Source organism: Lotus japonicus, chromosome 2 (assembly GCF_012489685.1).
Source record: "Lotus japonicus ecotype B-129 chromosome 2, LjGifu_v1.2".
NCBI classification, from domain to species: Eukaryota; Viridiplantae; Streptophyta; class Magnoliopsida; order Fabales; family Fabaceae; genus Lotus; species Lotus japonicus.
The window spans coordinates 51,210,751-51,223,502 of NC_080042.1; the positions used below are offsets into that span (position 1 = coordinate 51,210,751).

General features: G+C 36.1%; 2 protein-coding genes across 6 annotated transcripts; one reads left to right on the top strand and one right to left on the bottom strand.

Annotated features, from left to right (window-relative positions):
* Positions 1-1,944: 1,944 nt before the first annotated feature.
* On the top strand, positions 1,945-5,837 carry LOC130738246 (uncharacterized). Of its 3 annotated transcripts, XR_009019292.1 has the most exons (9): positions 1,945-2,463; positions 2,749-3,016; positions 3,107-3,203; positions 3,293-3,499; positions 3,576-3,708; positions 3,781-3,987; positions 4,675-4,844; positions 4,927-5,325; positions 5,410-5,836. XR_009019292.1 is itself a non-coding variant. In XM_057590185.1 (7 exons), the coding sequence occupies exons 1-6, from the start codon at positions 2,314-2,316 to the stop codon at positions 3,937-3,939; spliced, it is 1,014 nt and encodes a 337-aa protein (XP_057446168.1). In that variant the 5' UTR covers positions 1,945-2,313; the 3' UTR covers positions 3,940-3,987; positions 4,675-5,837. The 3 variants fall into 3 exon arrangements, 1 of the variants encoding a protein (XP_057446168.1); XR_009019291.1 differs by having other exon boundaries at positions 4,675-5,325; XM_057590185.1 differs by having other exon boundaries at positions 4,675-5,837.
* A 2,157-nt stretch (positions 5,838-7,994) lies between these two features.
* Positions 7,995-10,799, bottom strand: LOC130738247 (pentatricopeptide repeat-containing protein At4g38150-like). 3 transcript variants are annotated; one of them, XM_057590186.1, is made up of 4 exons: positions 10,687-10,767; positions 10,051-10,124; positions 8,903-9,963; positions 7,995-8,411 (listed from the first exon to the last, which is right to left on the bottom strand). In XM_057590186.1, exons 2-3 carry the CDS (start codon positions 10,051-10,053, stop codon positions 8,920-8,922), a joined length of 1,047 nt encoding a protein of 348 aa, XP_057446169.1. In that variant the 5' UTR covers positions 10,054-10,124; positions 10,687-10,767; the 3' UTR covers positions 7,995-8,411; positions 8,903-8,919. The 3 variants fall into 3 exon arrangements, with proteins under 3 accessions (XP_057446169.1, XP_057446170.1, XP_057446171.1); XM_057590187.1 differs by having other exon boundaries at positions 10,051-10,136; positions 10,687-10,743; XM_057590188.1 differs by lacking the exon at positions 10,051-10,124 and having other exon boundaries at positions 10,687-10,799.
* Between the last annotated feature and the right edge of the window lie 1,953 nt (positions 10,800-12,752).

The following is a 12,752-nucleotide window of genomic DNA, read 5'->3' on the forward strand; positions in this document are numbered from 1 at the left end:
ATTAATCCTTACTTGGAACTAGTTCGAGCCATTCATCGGGGAGTTCCACATCGGATGGAAGTCAAGTTTCACCATGTCCTGCGGGAGGCCAATTGTTTGGCGGACTGTCTTGCTAAATCAACGCTTGTTTTTGGTTTTGGCACTCAAGTCTTGTCCCATCCCTTAGCGGAATGTCGTAATCTTTTGTTTCAGGATGCGGAAGAAGCACTAGCTTCTCTGAGTATTCCTGTGGTCTAGCGTTTGTTTTCGCTTTCGGGGCCTTGCCCCTCCATGTAACAAAAAAAAAAGTAATCTCTGAAGCTAGGGAACATGTAGATTGGATGGGGGAGGTCCAAGGATCGATACCTGAAGGGTGCAATTGATCTTTCCAATGTACCAAAAAAAATCTATGGATTACATTTTCAAACAAATTTTTGGATTTTAAATTATTTTCACCAAAAAATTTTATTATATTTTCTCTCTATAAAATAAAGAAAACCTATTTTTAATAAAAAAAAACTCAAAATAATTCAAATAAGAATTTTTTCTCTCTTGATAATCAGAAAAATAACACTAGTCACTAGTGTCCCTGTAAGATAACTCAAGTAGTAAGGGAGACATAAAGTTGGATAGGGGAGATCTAGAAAGTGATTATTATTTTTTTTGTGATGAGATTACATTAAGGACTTACAAACAAGAGTTGTCAAATCCTAATCAAAGTAATACAATACAACACACAAAAAAATCAGGCTTGCTTGATAAAAAAAATACTCATAAATTCCAACAGGTATAAAATACGAAGATATCAAAATATACAAGACAGTTACTATTCAGAGTTTCCACGTTAGAAAAAAACTATGCAGAGTTCAATTTCAACAGGTAATACAATACAACACTCTTATTTTATTGAACAAAAAAAAAAGAAAAAACTTCCAACACTTTTTGCGCTGGGTAGAGAAACTCTACCATTGTGGTAATTGTGTTATTTCATTTCATTGGCTAGTCTTCGTTGTTCAACTGTGTTTTAGCGATTTTTGTCAATAATGAAACGACTAGGGACCACCCTTTGAACCCCACATGCAGCACGGTCAGAGCTCCGGTGGAGGGTGGTAGTGAAGCAGATGACAGGCGTTGATAGGGAGAAGAGAGGTAAGGAAAAAACAAGTAAAAACTAAACTAAAGAATAAAGACTCACAAAGGAGAGTGGGAAAATCCCTCTAAAAAGAGTGGTTAAGTTGAGAGAGAGAGAGGAGACACAAGATTTCAATCCTTGGAGCTAATATGGTGTTTGGGCTACAAATGGTCGTGTGCAAGGCTCATCCACTTGAAGTGGGAGATTTCTTTTTACTCATCCTAAAACTATCATTTGCACATTTAATTACGTGGGAGATTCCTTTTTACTCAAAACTCAAAAGCTAACTGTTGTAGTTGAAGAGTTGAAGTCTTCTAGACTTATAGTAAACCACACATTAAATTTTATACTTCCAATGTAGAACTCAAATCTCATAGTAGTAGAATAATGTTTCATCCAGTGGCGGAACCAGAAATTTTGGGAAGCCTGGGCAAATTTTAAAAGGTAATTGTTAGACGCACTCTGACATTTAATTCTACAACTTTTTGCACTTATAAGTGCGTAGTTCACTCACCTAAAAGGTGGGGTGGATTAGATGTCAGGAGGTGTGTTTAACAATTTCCATTTTAAAACCGTAAATACACACGCCACAATATATAAATAGTTATAAACCGAAATAAAAAAGACTCATAATTTTACCAACAAAAGTATAGCTAATTTTGGTTTCATTTCGTTAGACAATACAAAATAAGAAAAAGACGCGTCAAAGAAGATAAGAAAATACAATACAATAGAAGTACTTGAGGTGTTGCACCAATGGAGGGATCAATAGCCAGCCTTGGGAATCCCCCTACTATACAATGCAGGAGCCCTTCAAAAGAACCCATTGCATACGTGTCTGCACCGCGCCCCTTCTCAAGTCCCTTTGTCCACGTGTCAGTGCTACGGAGATTCACTATTTTTGGTCCTTTATATTGGTCCTTTATATACCATTCCCACTTGCTTTGATTTACAAGTATCCCGCTCAAATTGAAATTGGAATTTCAACTCAATCATCAATATTATGTCTGACTCACTGAGATACATGAGGCATGGTACAGGTGCTAAGTTTGTCCCCTAATAACTCACCTTTAATTATTCTGCTTAAAAAATTCCTTATTCCCATCATCCATGTTCCACATACCTCTCTATAAATACACTTGCTTCCACATATCAGTTCTCCACCAACCATCTGTTTTCCAATTAACAACTTAGTTGCTATCATGGCTTCTCAATTCGATGATGTGATTAATCTTCGACCTGGGAAGGAGACATGGAGGATGCTGGTCAAGATCATACGCATCTGGTATAGCCAGGGCTATACTAATTCCAAATTACCATTATCTCTGGAAATGGTTGTAATGGATGCCAAGGTAATTTAGCTTTGACATATTTTTTTTGGCTTTGACATTTTTTTTTGAAAGAAAAGTAATTCGTTTCATTTCTATGTAAAGAAGATACCCTCCACACATGTGTCCAAGTCCATCTGTAATGTTTGGCAGTACAGAGATTATTGCACCGTTACTTGACACAAGGCAAAAAAGAATTTGCAACTATATATTGGTTGCCCATATACAAAATTGAAAAAAGCAACATGAACTGAAGCACCATAATAATATCTTTTGTGTTTAACCATAATTACTGAATCTATTTGGCAGGGGGATAAAATACATGTCATCATTAGGAAGACAATCATGTATAAATTTGAGACGACTCTTATTGACGGAAACGTCTATAGCATGTCCTATTTTGAGGTTGCTGACAATACTGGGTTGTTCAAACCAACTAAACACCCCTACAAAGTTAATTTCCAGTTTAACACTGAAGTCCGCCCAATGAACCAAAATCCCATTTCTGTTGATCCTTATTCGTTCGTCCCTCTTGCTGACGTGATGTCTACCGCTTATGATACAAATTTTTTAATTGGTAAGAGTAATACAATTAATTTCCCAAAAATTTTAGGACATATCGGGTTAAATAATTTATATTAATAAGTGCTTTGTTTCATTATCTTAGACGTCATTGGAATCCTCACTGTTGTTGGAACTGAGAGGGTGATTGAAAGTCATGGAAAGAAAACAAAGATGAATGTCATTGAAATTGACTCTTATGGGTATTTTTGGCTTAATCACACATACTTTAAATATCTATTTAACACACTAATTATAATTTAAAAAGTAAAACCACTTACCATATATGTAGGGTCAAGATGGAGTGTGCCTTATTTGGACCCTATGTCGAAGATCTCAATCTGTTCCTTAATGGTGGTGAAATGGTGAACGTAGTTATTCTTCTCCAATTTGTCAAAGTCAAGACATGGCAAGGGAATTTGTCTTTGCAAAATGTGCATGGGGCTACAAAAATGTTGTTTAACCCCGCAGTCGACATAGCTGTGGCTGTCATGGAAAGGTATACTCATTAAATCCGGATTTTTTTACTATGGGTAACAATATTGTGACATAATTTTTTTTCATTGTGTTATTAGGTTTTCAGCAAGTAATGATACAGGATCGCAATCTCTAAGTCAGCTTCAAGATTCAAGCAAGGTTGTAGATGAAGAGGACTTCTTAATCTTAACCCCTCGAAAGACCATTGCGCAAGTCCATGACATGAAGGAGGTATCATTCTTTAATTTGTGAGGGATTATTGTTCGAAAATCATATCGTTGAATCTTTACATTTACCCTGCAGAATTCGGTGTGCATTGTATATGCCACTATCAGCTATGTAGAAGAGGGTATGGACTGGTGGTACACTGCATGTAAATGCAATAAAAAAGTTTATCCAGATGAAAAGATGTATTTCTGTGAGGTCTGCAACCGCCACGTTGTCCACGTTATCCCAATGTGATAGATTGTAATATCGTCCATTCCTTTGATATGGATTATTTCCATTAAGGTTAGACCAAACGACTTCCAACTTCACTAAGAATGTTGTGTACACTGAGGTTTTTGATAATATATGAGCAGGATAGTATTGTAGTCCATTGGACGTATCTTTCAATTATTTAATTTGAAATCTCCCACATGGTTGACTTTGTTTTGAACTAATATCCTACAAAAGTAGTTATGATTTTATTCATACCATTAATTCTTCACTGCATGCATGAATCACGCATGCTGCATCTGACACTCTTGCTCCCTTTTTTCTTTTTCTAGCAAAATAATTGTACATGTCTTTTGAGCAAAAGTTCTCCTTTTTGTCTATATGGTGTTGTTTAAGTTTTAAGTCAATATAAACACTAATTTTATTTTCGTATCCCATTAGTCTAATTTTTTTTTTGGACGGATCTAATGTAACACGTAAATCCAAGTAGCTATTTTTTTTTTAATTTAATTGTGGTTTGAACGGCTAAATAGGGAAATAGTGGAATTTGGTTAATTGATATATTTTTATGCCCATCTAATAGATACAGTATTGTGTAATGGGAATCATAAGAATGATAGAATGGAGAATGAGAAAATAAAGCTAAAAGAGGACAGTTTAGACATGTAATATGAATTAGTTTAGAAAAGGTCTTTAAATGCAACCTACTGGTTAGACATTCATTACTTACATTCTTACTAAATATCAACTCAATAATAGGACTATGCTGTAAAAGTCCACAGTTGTGAGTCTATATATACCCTCCATACCCCCTACATCCCACACTTTGGCTGGATTGCCCTCCCATTTCCTAAACAATGGACCACATTCTGTCGGCGAATTTTGAAGCGTATGAGTCTGCATTTGCTGTTGTCAGTCGTCCTTACGAGGTTTGTTTGATCATCTAATGTTCATATCCATATCATATATATCACCAACTTATTAAATATTCAAAAATATTTTAAGTTGCAGATGACTGCTTCTGTGGCAGAATTTTTCGCAACAAGGTTTGATGTTGAACTTAGTAACAGGTGGTTGTTATTTGACCCTGTTGGTAATAGGCATTCTGTCCAATTTATTAAGTGTCCTGTTAAGCCACAAATTTCAACTGGGTGGTTTGAAATCCGTCATTTTTATGGATTGGAGGGGGTGAGATGGTGTATTTTGAGATATAAAGGAGGGTCTATGTTCGATCTATTTGTTTACGGTAGAAATTCACAAGAGATAGACTACCACAGAGGGCCTCGATCCAAACACTTAGAGTATCCCCCTATGTTAGAGCCCATTGTAACAAATGTGCCAGAATGGAGATTTTATCCATGTTATTTCACAGTGCAACTTACGGAAAGCCAGTCAAAAGGAAGCCAGTTGGTAATGTTTTAAATTGTAGGTTCCATTCTTAAAGTCATATAATTATTTTGAATATCTAATATCTATCCTTGGTTTCATATGCAGAATGTTCCTAAGCACATTGCTTACTACCTTCGTAACTCTGATGTTTTCCACTGGATTCTAAGAGGGCCATCTGGCATTCAAGTGTTATGTAGCATACTTGCACCAGAACGATTCAACTACGCTAAGATCGGTAGAGGTTGGAAACTCTTCTGTGAACTGCATTCTATACATACTGGACAAGTGGTATCTCTTCTTTTTTCAACCGAAGATATCAAACTGGTGGATGTTATTATCCACCCATATCAAGTGTAACAGCATTTGCCTTTATTTCGTTGCCACTTATGTATGATGTATCCATATATATGTATGGTAACAAGCTTCCATCTGATGTATAATCCATTAGGATTATTTTTTTTTATTGCAAACTTCCTGGTAACCAACGTATGCCTGCATATAATTGACTTATGCCTGCATATAATTGACTTAGGCATGTGCATTTGTTAACATGATGTTATCAAAGATTTAATTCAGGAGACAAAAAACAAAATAAAAATTACCAGATATGAAACACCGTGCATAGCACGGGCCTATATACTAGTTAATACACAAAACACATAGTGCCGGGGTAATCAATACACAATGCATTAATTGAGAAATGCGTTTTAGAAAAGCATATGCATAACATAATGCATTAGAAAAGCATCTGCATAACATAATGCATTAATTTTTTTCTTTTATAAGCATCACATAATGCATTAATGCATGCCTGCCAAATCACAATTTCCAAATAGAAAGCATATGCATGCCTGCCAAGTGCCAAATCACAATTTCCATAGCCTCCACAATTTTCAATCTCAAATCAATTCAATTTAACTCAACAAACCGCCCACCACACATGCTTCACTTTCTCTAATTCTCTTCTCAATCTCACAAACAATACACAAACCTTCCCACAGTCTCACTTCTTCACACACCACAAGCCTTTACCATTCTCTGAATTCCACTCTCTCACCCACTCCTGACTCGCTCACGGCACCTCACTCCTTCACTCTCAATTTTTTTTTCCACAATTTCCACTCCCAAATCCCACTCACTCACCCACTCTTCACACACACACCGCCTCTGGTTTATGGAATTAAGCTTTCTTTCAGTGTGCCGGAAACTGGGTGTGGGAATTGCAGCAAATTTGGTGGGGTAAAATTGCAGGAAATCTTGTGGGTTTGATACTGATACAGAAGGGTAAAGGGTTGCTCTGTCTCTGCTCAGGTTTCAGCAATCCATTCGTCACAGCAAGTTGCAGCGGCAGCGATGGAATTTTCAACCAGCCGCATTCACCCACGCTTCACCCACCGCCTGCATCTCAACCGTCCACAACCCTGTTTCACTCACCCTCACCTTGTCCCCTTTTTTTCAATTTTGCCCTTTTTCCTTCTTTTTTTGGGCCAAAAAACTAACCTGGTCCAAAGAAAAAAATGTTTTTTTTTCCAGAGCTAGGGCACAGGCCCTAGCTAGCCAGGTGGTAAATCCGCCCCTGGTTTCATCCACACCTCTCTTTGAGGTGGAGAGAGATAGGAAGAAAAGAAAAAGTAAGAGAGAGAAAATATGAGATGTGATAGATGATAAGATGAGAGAGATAGAAATAAAAAGATGTGGAGATGGAGTGTTTAAAAAATGAGGTGTGTATATATCATTACTCTACTTTACAATAGAGTTCCTAAATCCTAACAAATGAAAACACAAATTCCAATGATTTTCTTCAGTTTGATACGCATGAAAATATGCAAAGAAAGAATGAATAATGATTCATGAACCACTGAATAGTAAAACACCCCTAAACACCCCTTTTTCCTACGGATTTGGCCAAATAATACACTAAACAAACCACCTAAATACACATGACTAACCATAAAGCACATAACCGTGTAAAGTTGAAATTCCTAAGTCATGTGTATTTAGGTGGTTAGTTCAGTGTATTATTTGGCAAAATCCCTAATTTAGGAATTTCAACTTTACACGGTTATGTGTTTTATGGTTAGTCATGTGTATTTAAGTGGTTAGTTCAGTGTATTATTTGGCCAAAACCCTAATTCCGTAGGAAAAAGGGGTGTTTAGGGGTGTTTTACTATTCAGTGGTTCATGAATCATTATTCAAGAAAGAAAACATGTGAGACCTATCAAAAAAGTATTCTCTTCAGCACTGAACAGAAATGTTAGAGGTGGTATTTTAAGTGATATACCAAAAATAACCTTCATTATTTACAATTAATTATGTTTTCAATTAGGAGGTTAAGATGTCATTTATTATAAAAGTAATTTTCTCTTCTCTCTTTTTCCTTTATTTCTCTCATACCATGAACAATCTAGTCTTCCTCATCTCTTTCTTTCAACTCATATTCTCTTTTCTTATTTTCTATCTTCTCACTTTTTCTCCTATACCAAACAGAGTTTTTAAACAACCAAACACACAGTAAGTTAATATTTTAAAGCTATGTTTTGATATCTATTAGTTATACTTAGCATGTATTTCAAAATAAAAAATGAACAGAACTAACTTTCTTATGAATTACGATAAAAATTCGTTCATATTGAACTCAATTGGTATAAAAAACAAGCTAATTTATAGAAAATAAAAGACCAGAGAACCAGAAAATAAAGACAGGGATGTCCAAAGTGCGCATTCATTAAAATAGTGTCCTCAATTGGATTGTATACAAACCAGAGAGAGGTAAATAACTCCTAATTACTTGGGCAGCTTTTATAACTAAACCATAAACACGAATTACTCAACCAACTGGCTCTATCTGGCTCCGCTATCCATAGTTAAAACCATGGGATTATGAAGACCCTACTAAGACATGTGCGTGTGTGCATCTTAGTCCATTTCAGCCAACTACGCAATGCAAAAAAGAGTAAGAAAAGCTGTGGTAATTATCTGACAATGGCCAATGTACCCAGGTTATCACTGCAACGCCACTGTATTTGATTTTGATCTAAGTCCATAACCAACAACAGTGATTCCAAGAAATCTTCTGAAGGTAGCAGCACCAAGCAAGCAGCATCAACTGTAACAGAATCAAAAGTATGTTGTCATACATCATGCTGAGTAAAACAACAAAGTTGAGCTTCAAATGATCCCAAACAACACATCACTTCAAATAGAATTCATCATACAAATTGGTTTCCCCCTCTGTGACACATCAATAAGTAGTCTTTGTGACTTGAACTTAGGATCTATCCCAAAAATAACCATCTGAGATAAGCCTAGCTTCACAAGGACTTTAAAACCAATAAACAAATCCTCATCACAAATTCACAAAAAATTGATCAATGAAGAAATAGCATCATTCAAATAAATAGATGAAAACGTTCATCCACAACCAAATTTGGAACTACTGGTACATTTAAAAATGAAAACAGTGCTTACTATCAAGAAATACTAACTAGTCAATCTTTTTTAGCAAATTTTAATGAGTGCAACCGAAGTAACCATGAAATTACATAAAGGGCAAAACGAGTCCGGCATAACAGTAGAAGAATTAAGATAAAAGCTTACATAGTCTACAAAGATATTTAAAATGGCATCTGTGGGGCTTTCTTCCCAAAGATAGCCTCCCAGACGGAGGGTGAAAATGGTTTTTTCTTGTTCAAAAAGTCCTTAACAGCTTTCTCATTCACAGCAAAACCCTTTTCTATTAATGTTTTGATAGCACCCTTTGCTTCTTCAATCCCTTGTTCCTTGCAGAAACCTTCTACAAGGTCAACGAAAGTTGTGACATTTGGAGAATGACCAGCTTCTAACATCTCTACACAAAATTCAAAAGCATCCTGTAATCTGCTACATTTGCAGAGTCCTCGTACAAGGACGGTGTAACTGAAAGCATTGGGTGAAATTCCATTGCTCTGCATTTTCCTGAAAATCCTTTTGGCATCATCAGCCTTGTGGGCCTTTGTGTAGCCCTCAACCACAGCGGTGTAAATGACAATCTCTGGAATGGTTCCCTTTTCTCTCATCAAACCAAAAAGTTTCAATGCTTCTTGAACAAGACCATCTTTACATAGACCATCAAGCATAGCCACCGCATTGGGGATAAGACCAGTTTCCTTCATCTTCTTGAAGATTTCATCAGCGTCCTCAGGCATAGCTGGTTGATTGGAATTTGAACTCTTTGTCGCCTCTTCAGATTGGTTGGTTTCTGAGGAATTCCCTGCTTTATTATCAAAACCAAGCTTGAACTTATCAAGGAAACTGTCTCCTAATTGATTGGCAACGTCCGGCCTATTTCGGCCCTGAAATCCAAGATCAGATTTCATTGTTGTCTTTTCCACTTCATCACGGTTGCCATCGAATCTTGAACGAGAACCTCTATTATATTCTCGGGTACGCTGATTAACTGGCTTTGTACTTGGAATTGGTTCTGATCCTTCGCGGCTTCTTCTGTCACTAAAATTTGGGTCTGAGTTCTGAATAGAAACGTCATCTGATTCTCCGACAAGTTGTTTGCTAAAATGGCGTACAGTCCATGGTCGTTTGGAATTTAAAAAGGAAACAAGCCTATCAATCTGAGAGGAGGATACAGGCTTATGAACCCGTCCTAGCAATGCTGGCATGAAGACCTGTTCATAATTTGCACCAACCATAAAGTAAAAAACCCATCCCAGATAAAAAAAAAAAATAATCAACACAAAGTGCTGGCAATTTACCATTTTCTTGAAATTCACTACTACTCAACTATTTGCAATTGATGCTAGGATTAACTCAAAGCCACTTTCAAAACCTGTAATCCACCCTAATTGAATATAAAACAGTTTTACTTAAATCATGATAAAACCGTACAGCTGCTCAATAGTCTAAGTTTTACATCATTTGGCAGGATTGGGGGCAAATAGCACATAATGGGTAGTATTTGACATTAAAGCATAACTTAACTACTCAGAATAAGTGCATATAATAGATTGTATTTGACATTAAAATACAGTCACTATCTTAGGTTTTTTTCCAGGCAAATGTTAGTTGGTAGTAATGTTAGTAAATTAGTACTCATCAGAGTTCGAACCCTTCACCCTCCCAAACCTTATGCCCCTGGCTCTTACCATTTCAGGGACAGTCACTATCTTAGTACATGATGATCAGTACAAAAGATGCTCAATTAATAATATTATTGACTAAATCACAAAGAGAAAATAAAAAACTACTAGTACAAGATAGAAAAGGTTTATAACTCATTCTAGAAGCACACGGTTTTCGGAAGGAAGAAAAATGCAATACAAAATTCAGCAAAAGCTACATAAGAAATATGTTATGCAAAAAGAAAATGATAAATGAAACACATGACTTACACGGTAATCGGAAAACAAGAACGAACGAATTGGAAGATGCTGCAAACAGAGCGAGCAGTATGAAGGAGATTGCCGCTATAGGGTTGATTGAAGAGAAGAGTGCCAATGTATTTACCAATCGGTCCCTCTTCTCTCCTCACGTGGGCTTTTTGTGCTGTGGGCCGGATCTGCATATCTAATTCTTGTGATTAACAAAGGAGGTTTCAAAAAAAAGCCAAAGGAGGTTAAACTTTGACACCTCCATCACCCAATTTCACACTTGTAGACTTGTAGTAAATGTTTATAGGTAATGGTTACCGGCACACTCGTCATCTAATTCCACCTCCGTCATATTGTCGAAACCCCAAAATATCCTTAAAAAAATTTGCCTACGCACTTTCGAATAGAGTGCACCACGCAGTTAGTAAGTGTGTGGCCAACGCACTTGCAAGTGCATTATCGTCCAAGTCAAAACTACAAAACTCTACCTAATCAGAACTTTCACTTTCCCAAAATCTCAATTCCCAATTAACACACATGTTACACACTAATTTGACCATTAATTCCTATGTTAATCGGTTAATTCCCATGGAAATTTTAGATTCCAGAACATAACATAAACCAATGTATTAACATAAGGGTACCTAACATAATTGTGCATTACATAAACCAATGCATAAACCATTTAGTGCAAGTTTGGCCATCGTTCCTGTTCAACGAAACCCCAAGACAATGAGGATTCTCAAACTTTGTTGCAAGGTTGCTATGGTGGCCTTCAAGCTCGTTTTCTCAGCAGTTTTTGGAGATCCTGTATTGTCGAAGCCATGGTTCAGCTTCAGCAATGAATGAAGATTATAGTTCTAGTTTAGAATTATTTTTATTAGTGTTTCAACTTTCTGTAAATAAACATCATGTAAATATTAATAATATAGCTAAAATTTAGTCTTAATTAGTCTACTATTATTGGTGTTTGTGTAAATAAACATGTAAATATTATTGGTGTTTCTTATGCGTTCTTAATTCCTCTATGTAATCTTTCTCATTTTCACTGTTCCCAATCCACTTTGAATTAGATAGATATAATTATTATTATTATGCTCTCCCCTCTCTCATTTTCTCTTTAACAGAAACTGTTCTATAGTTAAAAGGAAGTTTTTGTGCCTGTGATATCTTTTTTTGAAAAAGGAAAGATATATATTAATTAAAAAGAGTTTGTTTTTGCTTCGGGGCACTTCTTAATCAATGGAAACAGTGTAACTTTAAAAGATATTCTCTTCAAATATTTGGACCCTTGACACACACAGCACACGCACGGTGCATGCATATTATTTGCACGTCCAACTTGAAATTTTCTTATATACCTGCATCATTGTTAATTATAAGACACTTTAAAGACATGGTTTTTGTTTTTTTGTTTGTAAGAGATAGTTGATGTCCTCTTTCTCTCTTATCAAAGGAATAAAGAAATGAAACAAAGCTTATTGTCTATGCATACTCTCATTTATTCAATTCAAGCAACTAGATAATCAATTTCTGAAGAACAATGGAGATTTTGGTCAAAGCTAAAAGCCTCAACAATTGAGTGACCAACGGACTAAAGGAATGGAGCATGCACCAAATTGATAAATCTTCTGAAAGAAGAATGTCTGAAGAAAGAGCATCGTCCGACATGAAGATGGTAAGCAGAACTTCGAAGGTAACCAACATCTATCATCATATGAAGACTTTTGTATCAGGAAGAAGAAAAGAAGACATGATTCAATGAGCTAGAACATATGAGCAAAAGCAGATTCACACTCATTGTTTGAAGAACGATCATCTGAAGCGGAATGAAGACGATAGAAGCAGAATATCATCTTAGAAGTCAAGATCTCACTCAAGCAAGCTACAAAGTCAAATCTAGTAAAACTTTCCGTTGGAGAAAAAGCCGAGAAAGCTTTGTGCAGAAGTTTCAAGATGAAAATCACATGTCTGCCACAAAAGCTATGATGAAGAAAAGCTATGTGGTGTCACTGTCAGATTTCCATATCTCTACACCAACGGATATAAATTCAGACCTATGTTATCTACTACATGACAATTACATC